The sequence below is a fragment of the Saccopteryx bilineata genome, chromosome 9 (genome assembly GCF_036850765.1).
Source record: "Saccopteryx bilineata isolate mSacBil1 chromosome 9, mSacBil1_pri_phased_curated, whole genome shotgun sequence".
NCBI lineage: Eukaryota > Metazoa > Chordata > Mammalia > Chiroptera > Emballonuridae > Saccopteryx > Saccopteryx bilineata.
The window spans coordinates 61,174,834-61,197,837 of record NC_089498.1 but is presented as its reverse complement, the minus strand read 5'-3'; the positions used below and the strand labels follow the sequence as shown (position 1 = coordinate 61,197,837).

At 39.9% G+C, this 23,004-nt stretch overlaps 1 protein-coding gene across 24 annotated transcripts in view; it reads left to right on the top strand.

Moving 5' to 3' along the window:
* The window catches only part of ANK3 (ankyrin 3), a 745,841-nt gene that overhangs the window by 678,848 nt on the left and 43,989 nt on the right, over positions 1 to 23,004 (top strand). For 19 of the 24 annotated variants that reach the window (XM_066242002.1, XM_066242003.1, XM_066242004.1 and 16 more), the window contains 10 exons: positions 2,505 to 2,716; positions 4,001 to 4,208; positions 5,789 to 5,885; positions 6,484 to 6,712; positions 7,351 to 7,476; positions 8,547 to 8,669; positions 9,098 to 9,124; positions 10,056 to 10,137; positions 14,126 to 21,946; positions 22,583 to 22,657. In XM_066242002.1, coding sequence (XP_066098099.1) covers positions 2,505 to 2,716; positions 4,001 to 4,208; positions 5,789 to 5,885; positions 6,484 to 6,712; positions 7,351 to 7,476; positions 8,547 to 8,669; positions 9,098 to 9,124; positions 10,056 to 10,137; positions 14,126 to 21,946; positions 22,583 to 22,657 — 9,000 coding nt within the window. The remainder of the gene's footprint in view (positions 1 to 2,504; positions 2,717 to 4,000; positions 4,209 to 5,788; positions 5,886 to 6,483; positions 6,713 to 7,350; positions 7,477 to 8,546; positions 8,670 to 9,097; positions 9,125 to 10,055; positions 10,138 to 14,125; positions 21,947 to 22,582; positions 22,658 to 23,004) is intronic. The other 5 variants (XM_066242022.1, XM_066242021.1, XM_066242026.1 and 2 more) reach the window with 3 other exon arrangements.

Below are 23,004 nucleotides of genomic sequence, written 5' to 3'. Positions count from 1 at the left end.
GGCCAGTGTTTCAAACTAGCAACCTTAGCATCCTAGCTTTATCTACTGTGCCCTCACAGATGAAGCTGAACTATGGCTCATCTAACCATCCCCTTATTACTGGGCATTCAGGCTCTCTGAAGCTTTAATCTTTACAAGCATGCTATTTTGTATGTGATTATAAGAAAGATGCCAGAAAATTGGATTGTTGGGTCCAACAATAGGCACATTTTAATTTTGAATCGATGATACCCAATTACATTGTCAAAAGATCATTGGCATTCACACCCTACATGCAATGGTGAAAGCACCTGTTTTCCCCGAATTTTCTCTGGGCAAGATGTTATCAGTCTTTCATCTTACCAAGAGGCTGGTGTGGAAGGAGATCTGGTCCTGTTTTAGTTGGTATTTCCATGTAAATTATCAAGTTTGAACATTTTAATGTATTATTATTGATCATTTTTCTGTGAATTGCCTGTTTATAACATTTTGTAATTTCTCTTGGCTTTCTGATTTTCTTATCAACTTGTGGTTGCAGTTGGTATTGAACATATTAATCCTTTCATTTCTGCGGGTATGTGGCTCATTATCTTTCCCACTCTACCTTTTGTCTTTCAACTCTACTATCTTTGTCATAGAAAGCTTTACATTTTTATGTAGTCAAAACTGCTCTTTAGGCTTCTGGGTTTTCAGTTTTGAATCAGAAAGTGTCTCCTAACCAAGGCTAAAATATACTCTCTTGATTGTTTTTTTGGGTTTTTTTTGGGGGGTGGGGGCTGGTGATATTTTAATTTTTTTAAGTAGTTAACTCTCTCGTCCAGCTGGGATTTTTATTTATTTATATAGAGATGTAATTTAGCTTTGTTTTTCCACATAGATTTTTCAATCATGCCAACACCATTTTTCAATTAAACCACTGATTTGAAGTTTAAATACATGGTTTTAATTTAAATATATAATAACTACGTAAAAGTAGAACTATATGGACTTACATACTATGTATGTAGTCTGTGTAATATGTAGGTATGTGTACTCATATATAGATTTGAATGTTTCTTGATTCTCTATTCCCATCCCTTGACCCTTTTGTCCATATAGATATAAATTACATTTCTTATATAAAAATAAAATTATAAATATAAAAATCAGAAATACATATTTTATTTAAAAATGTATAATAAACATGTATTTTCCGATGGCTTTAAAAATGTATTGTATAATAAACATGTATTTTCTGATGGCTTTAAAAATGTATTGTATAATAAATATGTATTTTCCGATGGCTTTAGGCGACCCCTGTGTTTTGGTCGTTCGACCCCCGCTGGGGTCGCGACCCACAGGTTGAGAACCGCTGCATTAGGGGGTGATGCTCTGCCCATCTAGGCCATTGCTCCATTGCAACTGGAGCCATTCTAGCACCTGAGGTGGAGGCCATGGAGCCATCCTCAGCACCCGGGCCAACTTTGCTCCAATGGAGCCTTGGCTGTGGGAGGGGAAGAGAGAGACAGAGAGAAAGGAGGGGGAAAGGGTGGAGAAGCAGATGGGCGCTTCTCCCGTATGCCCTGGCCAGGAATCAAACCTGGAACTTCCACATGCCAAGCTGATGCTCTACCACTGAGCCAACCGGCCAGGGCTTCATGTGATTTTTAAAACTGTTTATTTCAATTGAACCTATCAAAACTTTATAAAATCTGGCTTTTGAGTAAAGATGCCTCTGGCTAAATAGAATGGGCTGGAGTAAGGAGAGGTAAGTGGCAGAGAGATGGTTAAGATTGATCTTAGTAGTCTAGGCAAGGGAGACAGAGAGGAAGTCATTCCCAAAACACAGAGAATCAACTGGACTTTTACCTTTAGATGTAAAGTACAAAGGAAAGTAAGTCAAAGCTACTAGACTGGAGGACTGAACAAACTGTAAACCCTCTCCAGGAGGTAGTACTGCCAGGGAAGAAGTAGGCTTGGAAGTGAACAAAAAGGAAAAAGATATGTTCCTGTATAGATAAGAGTGAGTTTGATGTTGGAGGGCCATTGGTGGTAATGTTATTAATCATTTGGATAATTTGAATATATTGTAAAGAGGTTTTCAAATAAAGTTCTAGAGCCTTGCAGACATACTTAAGTCCTTACTCACTTTCTTGTGGAGCCCTGCTTTTTTCTGACTCATTCTTACCTTTGGCAGCTTGAGGGAAGATTATGTAAATAATCATGACTGAAGTGTCCCTTTTTGAAGAGTAGAAATTTGCCCATATATGGCAAAATACCAGGTTTTGAAGATTTTTGTTCCTCTTCAGTAGAAATCTTTTTCTACAAATACTGTATATAAATAGCTTTATCATATTTTTGCAAAGCTTGATATTCTTTCAAGGTGACTGTAGTTTTCTCTTTATTGTAAAAAAAAAATACTGTTTAGACTATTAAATAAATATAAGTAATGTTAACTATCAAAATTACACAGCAGTTTGTCTCAAGGTATTATTATTAATAAACAGGCTTATTCTCATGGCTTTTCCATTCCTTTGTCTTTTCAGAGCTTGATAGCCCAGAAGAGTTAGGGAAAAAGCGGATCTGCAGGATTATCACCAAGGATTTCCCCCAGTACTTTGCAGTCGTTTCCCGGATTAAGCAGGAAAGCAACCAGATTGGTCCTGAAGGTGGAATTCTGAGCAGCACCACAGTGCCCCTCGTCCAAGCTTCTTTCCCAGAGGGGGCTTTAACCAAAAGAATTCGAGTGGGCCTCCAGGTAACGTTCACAAGGAGTTCTTTTCCTTGGTTCATATGGCTGCCACGCGAGCCTGTTCTACTGTAGAAAGAGTTGTCATAACTCATGTCGATATTGCTCATTAAAGCATTAGACCATTTGGGGGAATTATTAAACGTTTCAAATGAAAAGCATTAATTAAAAGTTAGATTAGTGGCTTATTTAAGAAGATACACTTTTAGGGATTTTCTGTATAAAAGTATTACCTGGTTTCTGATGAGAGATCTTTTTTTTTTAAACCATAGGTTATTGGTCTCAGTCTGTGGAACAATAGAGGCACCAAAGGGCAAATACCATTAAAGAAACAACCCATATTTGATTTGGTTTATAATATGCTATGTCATAAAAAGAAATTATAATGAAATTTGCAGTCTTTCAAATTCTGGGTTAAGTAACTTATAAATGCTGGGTGTTAGCTAAACCAGTTGGAACTTGTTTTAGTTTGGAAAGCTGACTGAAAATCTGGATAAGGATGGTCTTTCCTGTATTTATTCATTTCAGTTAGACTGAACCAGAACTTAACCAGTATTTTTTTAACTGAATAATGAAAATAACCTGCAATAATTTGATTTGCATTGTTAGTTAATATAGTGTTTAATATATTAACTGCAAGTTCATGGTCTTTTTGTGGGGCTTGCCTCTCATGCCTAAGGAACTGGGTTTTTTAATAAATACCTAGCTAAAGAGACCATCATGTGTTACAATTATTTAAAATTCCCTTCAACTGTCTTCCATATTGAATATTTACCAAAGAGCAAAAAGACCAAAAGGAACAAGTTAAGCATAGTAGGCCAGAATTGGAATCATTTGAAATCACAAATGCTTTTTCTGAAAATCTCAATTTTTACATATGTGCAAGCTGCCTTTGTAATGTTTTACTGAATGTCCTACATAGGTTTAAAATATATTGGACGCAGTATTTGCTGTCCTGTGCTTTGGATTAGACAAGGATGCTTCTCTGCTGTGATACTGGATTTTCTGTCACACAAGCCCATGCTGTCTGTCACATTGGGGAAGTACTCAGGCTGACTGGTTCCTGATACAGTGTTAGGTTGTTCAGGGTTTTTTTTTTGTTTGTTTTTGTTGTTGTTTTTTAACACCTTCTTGAAATAGTGAGAAAGGATAAGGAGAAAAGATATTTATTGGTTGTGTGTGTTTTTTTCCTCTTCACTTAAAAAGTCAACTTTTAGAAGAAAAAAAAAAGTCAACTTTTCAATGAGATAAAAAAATGTCCCCTTTCATTTAAGGTCCTTTCTCTGTCTCTAGGCTCAGCCTGTTCCAGATGAAATTGTGAAAAAGATCCTTGGAAACAAAGCAACATTTAGCCCAATTGTCACTGTGGAACCAAGAAGAAGGAAATTCCATAAACCTATCACAATGACCATTCCTGTGCCCCCGCCCTCAGGAGAAGGAGTATCGAACGGGTACAAGGGGGACGCCACACCCAATCTGCGCCTTCTCTGTAGCATTACAGGTCTGGTAACATGGCTGCTGTACTTGCTGTTCATACTAGCTAGCAGTTGCAGTGCTTCTGTAGGAAAACATAAAGCCTTTTAAACATCCTTGCCAACATTCTAAGGTTAGGGAAAAGAAAGAGTAAAACCTTTTTATCTGTCCATCACCTCTTTTCTATTATCCCTTAATCATCTTTAAGATGTTAATATCATATATCATCTAAAATTCATTAACATTTTTTCTACTATTAAACTTAATGTTAACAATAGCAATGTTTTAAGCCTGACCAGCTGGTGGCGCAGTGGATAGAGCCTCGAACTGGGATGCAGAGGACCCAGGTTCGAGACCCTGAGGTTACCACTTGAGCACAGGCTCATCTGGTTTGAGCAAGGCTCACCAGCTTGAGTCCAAGGTCGCTGGCTTGAGCAAGGGGTCACTCAGTCTGCTGTAGCCCCACGGACAAGGCACATATGAGAAATCAATGAACAACTAAGGAACCGCAATGAAGAATTGATGTTTTCCATGTCTCTCCCTTCCTGTCTGTCTGTCCTTATGTGTCCCTCTCTCTGACTCTCTCTGTCTCTGCCACAAAAATAAATAAATAAATAAATAAATAGTAATAATAGCAACATTTTAAGATGATTGAGATATTGAATCTGCTGGAGCATTTAGGTAATCTCCCACTGACCTAAAGAGAGGTGGTGGACCCAGCAACTCCCTTTACTATAGGAAAGTAGATAGACTTTGGAGAGAACACATTTTATGAGCAGCACCTGGAATCCAGACCTCAATTCATCATTTGATCAACTGAATGTGATTTTTAACTGAAAGTCCAAGATTAAGATAGGCTAGGCTTTTGTTAATTTTGTTTTTTAAAGTAACTTTGATAGCTGGTTCACCCTTTTACCCTGGAAAATTAAATGATTCCAGCAGTAAAAATGGGGTACTTCTTAACTTCCTTGATAGTTATTGCCTTTTTAAAAATTAAAAAATCAAATAATTGTCTAAATGAAATGACAAATCTTGGCACTTAAAAATTGCCCTTATAGAATCCACTTATAAACTGGTTACCTCAATTTAAGCCATTTATTAGTATCCAGACTAAAAAAAAGTCATTCTTTAAAAAAATCTAATATCTTACAAGGAGATCACTATAAGTCAATAAAATTAAAAAAGAGAGTAGAGGCCTGACCTGTGGTGGCGCAGTGGATAAAGCATCAACCTGGAAATGCTGAGGTCGCCGGTTCAAAACCCTGGGCTTGCCTGGCCAAGGCACATATGGGAGTTGATGCTTCCAGCTCCTCCCCACCTTCTCTCTCTGTCTCTCTCTCTCTCCCTCTCTGTCTCTCTCTCTCCTCTCTAAAATGAATAAATAAAAAAATTAAAAAAAAAAAAAAAACAAAAACAAAAAAAAGAATATTTAAAAAAAAAAAAAAAAGAGAGAGTAGATAGGAAAACTACCTTTTGTACATGTCATTAATTGAAAGTGTTGAAGTTTTGCAAGTTACTGGCCATTTGGAAAAACTGGGATAATGATATAAATGTTACAAGGAGCATCTCTCCTCATAAAGTCACCCTCATCTGCTTTTGTTCCTATAGGAGGCACCTCACCTGCTCAGTGGGAAGACATCACAGGAACTACGCCTTTGACATTTATAAAGGATTGTGTCTCTTTTACAACCAATGTTTCAGCCAGGTATGGAAGTAAAGGATTCCTAAAAGCATTGAGGAATTAGTTTTATTACCTATTGGAAAGTAAAAATTATTGTGCTGAATACCAGTAGGGTTATTTTTTTTTTACAGTTTTGATGGTGAAGTTGGATCTAACTCAGAAATTTAAAATTCACTGGGATGAGTCATTTAATCCAGTTCTCATAGGAAGCTATAGGATGCTAGACATAGTTCTTCCAGTAAAATTTCTTAGCAACTTAACTTCATAAATACTGATAGGAGTTTCCTCCCATAAAATTCTTGTTCCTTTCAGTGGTAAAGTAGTATATTAAAAACTCTTAAACAGGAATAGAAAGAAAGGCTTATCATGGGTCTGTGTTAGAAGGGAATGAGAATTTTATCGTAGAGAAAAAAATTCTTAGCATTTTTCTGTGTTTGATAAACAGAGTAAACATCCTTGCTGTTTGTTTAGATGAACAAGTTAATGTTTTGGTTTAGTTTCCTTTGTAATCTAATTTTTTTAATGGTGAGGGTTTTTTTTTTTAAGATTTGGTATTTAAATCACTTCATTTTCATACTTATGCTTTGTGTTTGGTTTGATTTGGTTTTGTTTTTTTTATCAGATTTTGGCTTGCAGACTGCCATCAAGTTTTAGAAACTGTGGGGTTAGCCACGCAACTATACAGAGAATTAATATGTGTCCCATATATGGCCAAGTTTGTTGTTTTTGCCAAAATGAATGATCCTGTAGAATCCTCCCTGCGATGTTTCTGCATGACAGATGACAAAGTGGACAAAACTTTAGAGCAGCAAGAGAATTTTGAGGAAGTTGCAAGAAGCAAAGATATTGAGGTACTTTGTTCAGAACAAATTTATTCAATTATATTCCCTAGATACAGGGGTTTAGTTTGAGACAATAGTACTAACTATAAATATTAAGTGTATTAATTGATTTTTGTTTTTGTTTTAAAATCTGATATTTCATTCTTAAGTGATTTTAACTGTTTGTGAGGTTATCTTAGTTGATTAAAATGTAGTACTAACGAATCTAAGTCATGGTTTCCATTTTCCTGTAGCTACTTGAGTTTTCTTATTTTCATGGTCACTGTCTATACACATTACCATGATTTTCTTTTGTCAAACCCAGTCATCATATAAATATCCAAAAGAAAGAAAACCCTTTCAAAGTCTATTGAATAAGTGATGCCAAATACTTTCTCAAACATGTTTCAAGTTGCTAGCATGGAAATAAATAATTCTGAATGATTCTGTCTTGTACGTGTCCACAATACGGTTACCAATCACATTATTGAATTGTGAGCCAAAAGAGGGTTTTTTTTGTGGCAAATGGAACCATAGAAGTAATTTCCTAATAAGGAGACAAATGTGACATCGAAACATGTCATTCTTTTAATGTTATGGGACTTAAAATCTCAGAATTCTTTTAACTAAAAGTAACATTAAGTTATGTATTTCTTTTACTCTAAAAGGTTCTGGAAGGAAAACCGATTTATGTAGATTGTTATGGAAATCTGACTCCACTTACCAAAGGAGGACAGCAACTTGTTTTTAACTTTTATTCTTTCAAAGAAAATAGACTGCCATTTTCCATCAAGGTAAATCGTCTCTAGCAGAGACTCTGTAAATTTTCTGATGATTTATTCAGTTTGAAATATCCCAGCAAACTTGAAGTCATAGGAACAAGATCAGATTTTATCTTCGTTCTGCCTGAGTGTACATTCTGGCTAGGAAAGTTTTGTAATTAGTTTAAAAAGTCTATTTTTTAAAAAACTAAATCATCGTTTATGTTTAAGCTCATGTTTGTAAGACAAAAGATCTAGTATAATGAAATGTATCCTATCTGGTTGATGCTCAGTAATCAAATAATGGATGAAATCAAACTTCAGTATTCATTTCTGATGGAGCCTGGGGACATTCTAGAGAGATCACCTTTCGCCTCAGAGACCAGAAGGCCCTGTAATGACAGTCATTTTACTGTCATTATATTTGCTGTTATTATTGTTACTAAAACTTACGTTTTGAGGCCCTGGCCGGTTGGCTCAGCGGTAGAGCGTCGGCCTGGTGTGCGGGGGACCCGGGTTCGATTCCTGGCCAGGGCACACAGGAGAGGCGCCCATTTGCTTCTCCACACCCCCCCTCCTTTCTCTCTGTCTCTCTCTTCCCCTCCCGCAGCCAAGGCTCCATTGGAGCAAAGATGGCCCGGGCGCTGGGGATGGCTCCTTGGCCTTCCGACGCCCCGGAGGGGCAGAGCATCTCCCCCTGGTGGGCAGAGCGTCACCCCTGGTGGGCGTGCCGGGTGGATCCTGGTCGGGCGCATGCAGGAGTCTGTCTGGCTATCTCTCCCCGTTTCCAGCTTCTAGGAAAAAAACAAACAAACAAAAAAAAAAAACAACTTACTTTTGGAGAGAAATTATTATACAGGAAGAAAATGCATATGTAACCCCAACTATACAATGGATTGTTGTGATAAGACAAGTAGACACAACAATCTAGTGTTTAAGGAATAGGCATTCTTAAACCTTGCTGAGTTTAAATGTGACCGCCTCAGTTGACGTGTAATTGTTATCAGCATCTTTTCCCTTTACTATTAACTTTTACTCTTAGAAGGACAGGAATCCTCAGAACAGTCTCTTTCTCTAACTGTCAACTCCACAAACTCTTCTAGATTAGAGACACCAGCCAAGAGCCCTGTGGTCGTCTGTCTTTTCTGAAAGAACCAAAGACGACAAAAGGACTGCCTCAGACGGCTGTCTGCAACTTAAACATCACTCTGCCAGCTCATAAAAAGGTATCTTTTAAAATTCGTGTAACTTGCCCTAATCTTGAAGAAGTGGGCTCTTGGTATGCAATTAAGGAATGCTTTGTAACATGATTCAAGCTCTTGAAAGTCAAGTTCTATTTGTGTCTTTGTGTAGATTGACTAAGTCTTGTTACTGTGGTGTCAAATTCTTATGGTTTGTATGATGGAGTTCTCTGTTTACTGCTTCTGCTTCTGCTGGTAGTTCTTAGATTTTTATGCTTTCAGAAAACATCACACATTAATTTGCCATGAATGGACTGCTCCTGATACATTTTGTTGGCTTCTTTTGATTTGCTTTGCCTTCGAAATCAGCTTGCATTTTGTGCTCCCTACTGAGTCCTTTTCATATCCTGATACTCTTTTCTGCTGTCCATTATAATATTCCTTGTCTCTGCAATGCATCTTGGAACCAAAAGGAGACAGAGTCAGATCAAGATGATGAGGTAATATGAACACTTCTGCTTTTACTCTATCAGAGATAGAATAGAAATTGAATCTATAGAAAAGAAGTTGCAGAGGGCTGAAGTGTGGGGAACGTACTTTTTTGGCTTGAGTAGAGGATATATATTTTTCTTAAAGAATGGTTCACTCTTTGTCCACCTAGTATCACCTGTGTTATAACTTTTAAATCAAGATTATGGGTAATATGTGAAATTTTATTATACATGTTTTACATAATATAAAATGTATGTTTTGCATTATGTAAAATATGTGCCCAATGGCTATTGATAAATATTTTGTATTCTATTTAAATAAATTTATGTTGGCCATTGGTTTAAGGATTTGATTGTTCAATTAATCTTTAAATGAATTTTTTCTTATAAGTTATCTCCCAGTATTTCTCCAAGGTAGATGAAAATTGGATTTTTTAAAACTCACACCTCAGTAATAACAAAATCAGCAGCCTTAAGACTCAGTAACATTATTCCTATTAAAACCATTAATCTGTTTTTAATCTCCTGTACTTAATGCCTATTAATACCCAGAAACAACAGCAGTCATCAGAATAATACACTTTGTGTGCCTTTTTTCCTGGTGTGTACTCACATAGAATGAGTGTACATCGTGATATGTGTGCCCTCAGTACAAACGAATGTGGGAAAATTGTTCAGCCTCAGAAGTCTCTGTAACTCTCGTCTTTTATTTGTAGTTCCCTGTAGTCTGCTGTGTTGTGCTCACATACTTGCTAAATACTGGTTATTTGTTTGAGACATTGGGGTGGGGTTGTAGAGGCACGTTTTTATGAGAAAATGCCACAAGAAGAAAAATAAAGATAAACAAGATATGAACATAGCAACCTACAAAATGCTTCTAAACTATGAAAATGTCGCGAGGACCGTTGGACATACATAGTCTTTCCGTTTTCTTTTTCAGACTGAGAAAGCAGAAAGACGACAGAGCTTCGCGTCTTTAGCTTTACGTAAGCGCTACAGCTACCTGACTGAGCCTGGAATGAGTGAGTGTTCTAACACATTTACTAATCTATGTCAATTTTTATAAGGAGAGACCATTTTTTCTATACAGCCTGAACTTTGGCGTCATTTGAAAAAGCAATGGCAAAAGAAAAATTGCCTGCAAGAAAACTTTATTGTGAAATCTAAGTAATATATTATACATAATTGAAGGTACAAGGCACAAACACCCCTAGATCATGGCTTCAAAAACAGTTTAAAAGCCATTAACCATTTTCTTTTCTCGCTTAGAATCATCTATTACTCATCTTTAAAAACCTTGATTTTACTTTGATTGTTAACTATGCTAGGAGATAATGAACCAATGTTGCTTTAAATGTATACTCAAAAGAGAAGATGCACACTGTGGTGTATGTGGGATGATGATAGAAAGGATGATGAAGTAACTTTAGTTATCATCTCACTTTTCTTAATATAAGTAGGTCAGTACATCTTCGCCCTCAATCCTTTTCTGCCCGCTTTGGAAGAATTCTATTTTCCTACATTCTGAAGGTAGCACTTGTTTACTGATTTCTTTTTTTTTTTTCTTCTGTGTGTCTCTGCCCTTTATTGAATACGTTCTAAGGCTGGTCTTCACCAGACTGTTTAGACTCTTTCTTTCTCTCAGTGATTGTGGTGGTTCATTGTTAACTGCTTCGCAAGTATCGAGGTACAGGCTCACCCAGTCATATTCATTCACTTTCTCTCTCTGTAGGTCGCCCTCTCCCGTCTCCTCTGTCATCCTTATGGTTAGCACCTCTGGTGATCACTGCAGCCCTTAAGATAACCCCCTCGCTGTGTTTGATTGATGTAGGGGTGCCACTTTTACCATTAGAGAAAGATTTATATAAAAAATCATTTTCGAATTAGTGAATCATTTCTAGCTATTTTCCATTACTCACAATGACTTGAGTTCAGGGAAAATGGAAAATTGATCAGTAAGAGCCACAGCTTTGATTTTCCCACCTTTCCTGAGCTCTTGTTTCTGTGGGCTGATACATCATATAAAATGTGCCGACAGAGACTACCGCTTAACTCCGACGGTCTTAGCATAACTTCTGGAGTCTAGCTCCTTGAGTCCTAAAGAAGCATTTATATTCAGACACAAAACATCAGAGCCTAAGAGAAATGAAGCTCTACCATACTCATGAATGCTCTTTCAGATCTCAGTTTTCCCTCTAGCTTAAATGTCTAAATCCTCCCCAAATCGTAAAGGCTGAAATGACCGTAACTCCCATTATGCAACAGAGCAGGAAAGGTGGGTGGTGAATGTATAACTAGATGGTTTTTCAATCTGTTTTGCCCCCAAGTTAAGACCTTCACTCAGTAACTGGTTGCGAATCCAAGGGAACCTTGGACAGGCTCCATGGACCAGCTATTTTAAGCCCAAGATGCCCTGGGCGGGCGAGATCCCATCTGATTCTGTTCCCTAAGATATTTGTTTCAGGGAAATACGAGTTGCAAGGTCAGGTATATTCTAAGTCAATTGAAGTATTTCCATTTTTGAAAGTGTTGCTGCTTTTTGGTTAGTGTCAATTAAGGTGTGTGTAGCTTGTCTTCTGATAGAAGAAAGAAGGTACTTTTCTCCCTTTTATGAAAGAGAGCAGAGGGTGGTGAACAGAGGAATGGCAGGGCAGAGGAAGAGCTAAGGGAAAACGAATGAGGTGTCACGGCCCCGAGTTGGTGTCAGAACTCCAAGTGAACTCATCTTTTCTCCACCATCCTGTCCTTTCTAAACCCCTCTCCCCCGCAAAGGAATTCAAGTATAATTCGGTGCCTGGCATCCAGAAATTCCTTTTGTTAAAAAGGGAGTACGAAATACATGTCATTAAAGTATAAAACGTAAACAGTCAGTAAGTTGGCAGCTTTGTGCCTGGTATAAAACCACAGACGTGGTCCAGAAGACTTCTTTGTTTGATGGAGCCAGGCTTAAGTGGTAAAGGAGAGATGGTTAACTAGTTTCTGGTAATTACAAAGATAAAGTCTCTTGAGATACTGGACAGCCCAAGTCACTGAAAAAAAAACCCTTCCATTTGCAATCTGGTGTTTCTAAGAGAGTTAAGCAATATAATATTGAGAATCATAGCTACGAGGGGTAATAAATGGGTAAATCTTTCCTTAGTTCTTCTGCTTTTCCTTAGATAATATGTAAGCCTAGAAAAGGATAAGTTCTGAATGTTTGAAATTAAATGTACACCAGGAATGAAAACCTTCACCCTGTGGGAGCAGCTGCTCTGCCCAGGAGTGGATTGTAGCAATGGCACGAGCACAGCGTGAAGAAGAACGTGAAAGACGAAGCAGAGCCCCATGTCCTCTTTGCATTTGACTCTTATTCTGAGTCAGTGCTTTCGGAAAGCAAGACTGCACTCCACTGTGACCTAAACATTAGTTAGCCCTTGGCAAGCATTCCAAATCTGTGACCAGCTCGGTCGGTCTGTTAGAGTTATAGACGTAGAGAGGACCAAGTATGTGTTCTCTCCTCCAGCAAGTGTGCTTATCTCATCTGTCTGTTTCTTGTCCCATTGCCAGAAGAATGCTGGTAGTAAAGCCATCTTTCCTAGTGGTAGCTCTGTCATCTGGCTGCTCCCAGGTTTGGCGTAGCCATGAGTCCTGTGGTTATTCTGGGAAGGCAACAGAATTGTTACTTTTGCCCCTGATAAATATATATACCAAAAAAATACTATCCCACTGTAGATATTTCAATATGGGGTGAAATATGAATGTGCTTTTTAGATTTTCCCTTTGATACCTTTTGAGAATGAAAAGTATAACAGATTTTACAAAAAATCAGATAAACTGTGTAGTTTTATCCATAAAGAAGACGACACCAGACATGAATACATTTCATTGCAGGTATACTTTTTATATGCAGCCTTAAATATTTTCCTAATGTCTCAAAAGGTACCAAGACTTCACATCTCATGGAAAAACTGTACTCTTCTTTCTAAATGATCTTGTGAAAGTATTTTTAAAGTTTATATGGTGTGCATACTATGGCATAAAAAATGTATTACTTCATTGGCTTGTTTGCCATGATATATTGTGCATGATAAAACATTTTGTTGCTTTGCTTGCTATGGTAACCATGAAACATACTTTTGGTTTTTTTCCCCCTTTGTGTGTGTGTGTGTGTACACATGCATTTTAAAATCATTTCATATTACAATTTTCTTTTTCTTCATCAAAAGGAATATACCGCATGGAAAAGAAATGCAAACATTCCTTTTATTTTCTTTTTTTTCTTTTAAAATTCTGACTCAGAAAATTTCTTGCTCTTATTGGCTTTTTATGGGTGTGAAGCATAACCGAATTGTGCATGGAAGATGCAGATCTAAAATCCAGTGGCTTCACAGTTTGCACATCAGTTGCCTGTCACTTAAAAAGTTACTTTGGATTCTGCATGAAATAAGCTTGAGTGGTTTTCTCAAAAAAGACTTTTAGATTTTTAATGTATAGCTACACACGTTGATATGGTGCTTAGTAGGTGCAATCCGTATCACCAAAAGGTTCAAGACAAGGGAACATTAGAAATTACTAAAATGAGTGTTTTATGGTTGCACAAAACTAACATGTACTTATACAGGCAAAACAGAATGGCTGCTGATATTTCAAATCCAGCACATAAGAAAGTCAATAGGAAGTAAGGGAACCGTTTTCCATTGTGGTTTGTTTGTTTTTTTTCATTAATTCTTTCCTCGTGTTTTCTATTTTTTCATTGTTGGCCTATTTGGTTGCAAGATGCTTTTTTGTCTTTCATTTCACATTGCTTTGTTTTTTATTTAGTTCGTTTCTTTTTTAACTTCGGATTAGTTATGTCTATAGAAATTTTTTTCCTTTTATTGTTCTTTTTGCCTCTTCCATTCAAAATCATGCAAACAATTGTACTTGCTTTTGTAATATTTCAAAGTTTACTGACCAATTTTTTTCTCTGGTCTCTCTGTTTCTCAACCATTTTCGTTGATTTTTGTGTTTGATTTCATTTTAAAATTTAAGAAACAGTTGAACGGAGTGCAGGAGCAACAAGATCCCTCCCCACCTCTTACTCATACAAGCCATTCTTTTCTACAAGACCATACCAGTCCTGGACAACAGCTCCGATCACGGTGCCCGGGCCAGCCAAGTCAGGCTTCACTTCCTTATCAAGTTCTTCCTCCAATACACCATCAGCTTCTCCGTTAAAATCAATTTGGTCTGTTTCGACTCCTTCTCCAATCAAGTCCACATTAGGCGCATCAACTACATCTTCAGTTAAATCCATTAGTGACGTGGCATCTCCAATTAGATCCTTTCGGACAATTTCTTCACCAATAAAAACAGTGGTGTCACAATCTCCATACAATATCCAAGTTTCCTCTGGCACCCTGGTTAGAGCTCCCACAGTCACAGAGGCCTCGCCTTTAAAGGGGCTGGCATCCAATTCTACGTTTTCCTCTCGAACCTCTCCAGTGACTACAGCAGGGTCTCTTTTGGAGAGGTCATCAATTACTATGACACCTCCTGCCTCCCCTAAATCAAACATTAATATGTATTCCTCAAGTTTGCCATTTAAGTCAATTATTACATCAGCAGCACCACTAATATCTTCGCCTTTAAAGTCAGTGGTATCTCCAGCTAAATCAGCAGTTGATATCATTTCATCAGCTAAAGTTTCAATGGCCTCTTCTCTCTCATCACCCATGAAACAGATGCCTGGACATGCAGAGGTAGCATTAGTCAATGGGTCTGTTTCCCCTCTGAAATATCCATCATCTTCAACTTTAATTAATGGATGCAAAGCCACTGCCACATTACAGGAAAAAATTTCTACAGCTACAAACTCTGTGAGCTCTGTGGTCAATGCAGCTGCAGACACAGCTGAGAAGGTGTTTTCTACCACGACGACAATGCCATTTTCCCCACTCAGGCCATACATTTCTTCGGCGCCATCAGCTTTCCAGTCTCTAAGAACTCCTTCCGCAAGTGCACTCTACACATCCCTTGGGCCATCAGTATCTGCAACTACCTCATCTGTAACTTCATCAGTAATAACAGTGCCAGTCTACTCTGTAGTCAATGTTTTGCCAGAACCAGCATTAAAGAAACTTCCAGACTCTAATTCACTTGCAAAGTCAGCAGCAGCCTTGCTGTCCCCCATTAAAACATTGACTACGGAGACACGACCCCAGCCCCATTTCAGTCGAACTTCATCTCCAGTTAAGTCGTCTCTGTTCCTCACACCCTCTGCCCTTAAGCTGTCTACACCATCTTCTTTATCTTCCAGTCAGGAGATATTAAAAGACGTGGCCGAAATGAAAGAGGACCTCATGCGGATGACTGCAATACTGCAAACAGATGTGCCTGAGGAGAAGCCATTCCACCCTGAACTCCCCAAAGAAGGGAGAATTGATGATGAAGAACCTTTCAAAATTGTTGAGAAAGTAAAGGAAGACTTAGTGAAAGTTAGTGAAATCCTTAAAAAAGATGTATGTGCAGATAATAAAGGACCACCCAAATCACCAAAGAGTGACAAAGGACACTCTCCTGAAGATGACTGGATAGAATTTAGTTCAGAAGAAATAAGAGAAGCAAGACAGCAAGCTGCCATGAGCTCTTCTCCAACTCGGCCAGAGAGAGTGCAGGTGAAAGCCAAGGCCACCGCCGAAAAGGATTATAACTTGACCAAAGTTATTGATTACCTAACAAATGATATTGGGAGTAGCTCATTGACCAACCTAAAGTATAAGTTCGAGGATGCAAAGAAGGATGGTGAAGAGAGACAGAAAAGAATTTTAAAACCAGCAATTGCTTTGCAGGAACACAAACTCAAAATGCCTCCAGCCGCCATGAGGCCTTCCACATCGGAGAAAGAATTATGTAAAATGGCTGATTCTTTTTTTGGAACAGATACAATTTTAGAGTCTCCAGATGACTTTTCTCAACATGACCAGGATAAAAGTCCCTTGTCTGACAGTGGCTTTGAAACAAGAAGTGAAAAAACACCTTCAGCCCCACAAAGCGCTGAAAGCACTGGTCCTAAACCACTTTTCCACGAGGTCCCCATCCCTCCTGTCATTACAGAAACAAGAACTGAAGTGGTTCATGTTATCAGGAGTTATGAGCCCTCCGCTGGGGATGCTCCCCAGTCCCAGCCAGAAGAACCTGTGTCACCCAAACCTCCACCCACGTTTATGGAATTAGAACCAAAGCCCACCACTTCTAGTATTAAAGAAAAAGTGAAAGCATTTCAAATGAAAGCCAATGGTGAAGAAGAGGACCACAGTCGCGTTTTGAGCAAAGGCATGCGTGTTAAAGAAGAAACTCACATAACCACAACGACCAGGATGGTTTATCATTCTCCACCAGGCGGTGAAGGTGCCTCTGAAAGAATTGAAGAAACTATGTCCGTCCACGACATCATGAAGGCCTTTCAGTCTGGGCGGGACCCTTCCAAAGAACTGGCAGGTCTGTTTGAACATAAGTCGGCAGTGTCCCCAGAGGTTCACAAGTCTGCTGCTGACACCGCAGCCTACCATGCTGAGAAGGACAACCAAATGAAACCCAAACTGGAGCGTATAATAGAAGTCCACATCGAAAAAGGTAACCAAGCTGAGCCCACTGAAGTCATTATTAGAGAAACCAAAAAGCATCCCGAAAAGGAAATGTATGTATATCAGAAAGACTTATCCCGGGGAGATATTAACCTAAAAGATTTTCTGCCAGAAAAACACGATGCTTGTCCTTGTTCAGAGGAACAGGGCCAGCCAGAAGAAGAAGAACTTACTGCTGAAGAGTCATTGCCTTCTTATCTGGAGTCTTCCAGAGTAAACACTCCTGTGTCCCAAGAAGAAGATAGTCGCCCTAGTTCTGCTCAACTCATTTCTGATGACTCCTATAAAACATTGAAGCTTTTGAGTCAACACTCAATAGAATACCATGACGATGAGTTGTCAGAACTAAGAGGGGAGTCTTACAGGTTTGCTGAGAAAATGCTTCTGTCAGAAAAGCTAGATGTGTCTCATTCTGATACTGAGGAGTCGGTTACAGACCATGCAGGACCCCCTAGCTCAGAGTTACAGGGGTCTGATAAGCGATCCAGAGAAAAAGTAGTCACTGCCCCCAAAAAAGAAATGCTCTCCAAAATCTGTAAAGATGTGTCTGAAAATGGTGTAGGTAAAGTGTCTAAAGATGAGCATTTTGATAAAGTGACGGTGTTGCACTATTCGGGCGATGTTAGTAGTCCGAAGCATGCCGTGTGGATGCGCTTTACTGAGGACAGATTAGACAGAGGTAGAGAGAAGTTGATATATGAAGATAGGGTGGACAGAACTGTGAAGGAGGCTGAAGAAAAACTGACTGAAGTGTCACAGTTTTTTCGTGACAAAACCGAAAAACTAAATGATGAACTACAGTCCCCAGAGAAAAAGGCATGCCCTAGAAATGGCAAAGAATACTCTTCTCAAAGCTCGACCAGTAGCAGCCCAGAGAAAGTCCTGCTGACAGAACTGTTGGCATCCAATGACGAGTGGATTAAGGCAAGGCAGCGTGGCCGTGATGGACAAGGCTTCCCCAGAACTGACGAGCGGAAAACGTCCAGTCTGCCCAGTAGCCCAGAGAAGAAGGTTCTTTCCCAACAGCCTGAGAACAGCAAATCCACTGAGGAAGCCAAAGGAAGCATTTCACAGAGCAAAGCACCTGAAGGGCCCCAGGCGGGGTTTCAGCTCAAACAATCTAAACTCAGTTCCATTAGATTAAAATTTGAACAAGGCACACAGGCCAAAAATAAGGACATGTCTCAAGAGGACAGAAAGCCAGATGGCCCATCCAGAATCCCAGTTAAAAAAGTCCAGGAGAGCAAGCTACCTGTCTACCACATGTTTGCTAGAGAAAAACAGCAGAAGGCCATAGAACTCTCAAATGAAAGCGTGTCTATGCAGAAAGATGTGGTATTAAAAGCTAAACACGCGCATGAGCAAAGCGATGAAATTGTTGTAAATGGTTCTGGCTCTGACAATGTGGAAACACAGAGGACTGAAATGTCAAGTAAGGCAATGCCTGGCTATTTTTCCGAGCAACAGGCTAAAGACTTGGCCTGTCCTGTAGCCTCAGATTTAGCAACTAAGGGACCATGGGACAAAACGGTCTTTAGAACATGGGAATGTTCTGGAGCCACTCACAAGTCACAGAAAGAGAAACTTTCGCATGTACTTGTTCACGATGTAAGAGAGAATCACATTGGTCACCCTGAGGGTAAAATTGTTGATCCAAGGAGTGAATTTTTGTCTGTGACTGAGAGAGAACACAAATTGTTAACCAATGGCTCTCTCTCAGAAATTAAGGAAATGACTGTTAAATCTCCCTCCAAAAAAGTCCTGTACAGGGAATATGTTGTGAAAGAAGGGGACCAAGCCGGTGGGCCCCTCAGTCAGCCGTCCAGGAGGAGCGAAGGCCCCGCTGCGTCCCACATCCCAATCAGAGTCGCTGACGAGAGGAGACTGCCGCCTTCTCGTAGTCCTGAAGGTGTCTGTGAGCAGCTGCCATTTCCAAAACACGAACTAGCCCCAAAGTTACCCCAGTCTAGTCTGAATAAAGAGACAGTTGAGACACAGCACTTTAATTCTCTAGAAGATGAAAAAGTGACCTATTCCGAAATCAGCAAAGTTTCCAAACATCAGAGTTACGTAGGCTTATGCCCGCCTCTCGAGGAAACTGAGACCTCCCCCACCAAATCTCCGGATTCTCTAGACTTTAGCCCAGGAAAAGAGTCTCCCTCTAGTGAAGGCTTCGACCACAGTCCCACTGATGGGCTGGAGAAAGTTACTCCCCTAGCCCAGAAAGAGGGAGGGAAAGAGATAAAAACTCTGCCCGTTTATGTCAGTTTTGTGCAGGTGGGGAAGCAATATGAAAGGGAGATACAACAAGGAAGCGTAAAAAAAATCATAAGTCAGGAATGTAAGACGGTACAAGAGACCAGGGGGACCTTTTATACAGCTAGACAGCAAAAGCAACCTCCTTCTCCCCAAGGCAGTCCTGAAGATGACACCCTAGAGCAAGTCTCCTTTCTAGACAGCTCCGGAAAAAGCCCTTTAACCCCAGAAACACCCAGTTCCGAGGAAGTGAGTTATGAATTTACATCTAAGACCCCAGACTCACTCATAGCTTATATACCAGGCAAACCCAGCCCCATTCCTGAGGTTTCTGAGGAATCTGAGGAGGAGGAGCAGGCCAAGTCATCCTCCTTAAAGCAGACTATAGTGGAGGAGGCAACAGGCGCACACGGGACGCCTAACAATGTGAGCAAAGACTCTCACCAAAGACCCAAAACTAACAGAGTTGCCTATATTGAGTTTCCCCCTCCTCCGCCACTGGACGCAGACCAGATTGAGTCAGATAAAAATCATTATCTCCCTGAAAGAGAGGTCGGCATGATTGAAGTTAGTCTGCAAGATGAGCACGACAGGTACCAGCTGGCCGAACCAGTTATCAGAGTACAGCCGCCATCACCAGTTCCTCCTGGGGCCGATGTCAGCGACTCGAGTGATGACGAATCTATTTATCAACCCGTTCCAGTTAAAAAATACACCTTCAAATTAAAGGAAGCAGACAGCGAACCAAAAGAAATGACAAAATCCAGAGGTTCTACTGAAAAGGCTTTCAACCAGAATGAATCTGAAACTAATGGATCTGGGAAAGATCATGAATTTGGCCTTGAGTCGCCTCAGAATGAAACCGCCCAGAATGGGAACAATGACCAGTCCGTTACAGAGTGTTCCATTGCTACCACAGCTGAGTTTTCTCATGATACTGATGCCACAGAGATTGACTCTCTAGATGGCTACGACCTGCAAGATGAAGATGATGGTTTGACAGAGAGTGATTCTAAACTCCCAAGTCAAACCATGGAAATTAAGAAAGATGTCTGGAACACAGAGGGCATTCTGAAGCCCGCTGATCGCTCCTTTAGCCAAAGTAAACTTGAAGTTATTGAGGAGGAGGGGAGGGTGGGACCCGATGAAGATAAGCCACCTCCTAAAAGTTCTCCATCAGAAAAGACTCCTGATAAGACTGATCAGAAGTCAGGAGCCCAGTTTTTCACACTAGAAGGCAGACATCCTGACAGATCTGTGTTTCCTGATACTTATTTCAGTTACAAAGTAGATGAAGAATTTGCCACTCCTTTTAAAACAGTAGCTACCAAAGGTCTAGATTTTGACCCTTGGTCTAATAACCGAGGGGATGATGAGGTTTTTGACAGTAAATCACGGGAAGATGACACTAAACCATTTGGTCTGGCTGTGGAAGACCGCTCTCCTGCAACAACCCCTGATACAACGCCGGCCAGAACGCCAACCGATGAAAGTACCCCAACTAGTGAGCCTAACCCCTTCCCATTTCACGAAGGAAAAATGTTTGAGATGACTCGCAGTGGTGCAATTGACATGAGCAAGAGGGATTTTGTGGAAGAGAGGCTCCAATTTTTCCAGATTGGTGAGCATACTTCTGAAGGGAAGTCAGGGGACCAGGGGGAAGGGGATAAAAGTATGGTCACTGGCACAACACAGCCACAGTCAGGGGACACCACCGTAGAAACCAATCTAGAGAGCAATGTAGATGCACCTCCAGTCGAACCTAACCCCAGCATCCCGACCAGTGGAGAGGGTCAGGAAGGCTCATCCAGTAGTGGCTCCTTGGAAAAGTCAGCAGCAGCCACTAACACCTTGAAAGTTGACCCCAAGTTGCGTACGCCTATAAAAATGGGAATTTCTGCGTCCACCATGACCCTGAAGAAAGAAGGCCCTGGAGAAGTCACAGATAAGATAGAAGCTTCGGTGACCAGTTGTCAGGGATTAGAAAATGAAACCATAACAGTGCTTTCAAATTCAGTCGATAGCTACCTGGGTGCTAGGCCCCAAGAAAAACATGATTTTCAGAAAGATAACTTTAATAACAACAACAATTTGGATTCTTCCACTATACAGACAGATAACACTACAAGTAACATAGTGCTGACAGAACATTCCGCACCCACTTATACCACAGAGAAAGCTAATCCAGTGAGAAGCTCATCAGGAAAAAAGATAGGGGTGCCACAGGGACACTGTATGAGAGATAAGCAGAAAGTTCGTGGAGAGCAGCAAAAGACAAAGGAATCGCTAGGGATTAGGCGAAAATCCAAACTTCCCATAAAGGCCACTTCATCAAAAGATGTCTTCCTGCCAAATCATATGCCAAACATTAAAGTGAGTAAAACAAAACAAGTTAGCCAATCTGAGAAAACCAAAACCCTCCCCACTTCCTCAGGTAGAGACGTAAGGTCCAGAATTCCAGTGAAAAACACATACAGGGATAATAACATAGTTGCATTTAGGAAAGCATGCACCCCACACAAGCAAGGGCAGCCAGAGAAAGACAAGGCCAAACAGCTTCCATCCAAGTTGCCAGTAAAGGTAAGATCCACCTGTGTCACCACCACAAATGCCACCACCACCACCACCACCACCACCACCACTACCACTACCACCAACACCAACACCACAGTTAAAGTCAGGAAAAGTCAGCTTAAGGAAGTATGTAAACATTCCATTGAATATTTTAAGGGAATTAGTGGTGAGACCTTAAAGCTTGTGGACCGCCTCTCTGAAGAAGAAAAAAAGATGCAGTCCGAGTTGTCCGATGAGGAAGACAGTACCTCAAGAAACACGTCGTTGTCCGAGAGTTCCCGGGGTGGCCAGCCTTCAGTTACAACGAAGTCTGCTAGAGATAAGAAAACAGAGGCAGCGCCTTTAAAATCAAAGAGTGAAAAGGCCGGCAGTGAGAGAAGGAGCAGTAGGCGGACTGGTGAGAATGAAGGCAGTCAGGTCTCTCGAGCTCTCTTTGCTCACATCCTGGAGAACGACCATAGTTTGTAAACACTTTCCAACTCGTAGACCCTAGTGCATGAACTGTCGTGATTGCCTGTGGAGTGACTTACCCGTAGTTTCTCATTCTGTCATTGTCATCTGTGTGTGCTGTTTATATACTCCTCTTCCTTCCTTTTTAACCAAACTACACAGTAGACAGCTAGGGAAGCATGCTGAAGATATTGGTGTCATTCATGACAGCCAACTTTTTTTTTTTTTTTAATGTGCTAATGGATATGATTCTGTCAAAGTAATAGCACTGATGTTGAAATCCCATCATGGTGTTTTCACCAACACGACACTTCTGTAACTGCTGTAAAGTAGCTAGCTCGTCAGCATGTTCAAATTCCATCACATTGAGCATCCATGTAGTCTGACGTTTGGCCTGATGCAGGTGAAAAGCAAATGAGTCATGTGAAAAGAGAAGTGTTCATGTAAGGGATGGAATTAGGACACATTTAAGTGTACAGTGTTAACATTAGTTTCTCTGTAAAATCTGAGTACTGCTAAAAGCAATTTTCCATTATCGTCTTTTTCTTGATGATTATTTTAATTAAGAAATTGTAAATCGTAGGTCCACAGAGTCCATGTGAGCGGACAGACATCAGGATGGCAATAGTAGCTGATCACTTGGGACTTAGTTGGACGGGTAAGTGTGTATATTCCTGAATGATACATCGTTTCTTAATTTCTTCATCCTATTCACAGGGGTTCATTATTGAAAGAAAAAAACAAAAGAAAAAAACCAACAGGCAAGGAATGATGAATATTTTTATCACCGATAATTCTATCTACCCAGAGATAATTACTGATAGTATATGTATATTGTGTTTTTCAAAGTTTTGCTATGAGTGTTTACTAAAAAATGGAAATTTAAATCTTATTTTACCTTGAATTTAAGCACTTTCTTAACAATGTCATTTCTGGTAATATAAGATAACCTTTTGTCTAAAAGGAAATATATTTTGTGGCCTAAAAAAAGAAAACAGAGCTAAG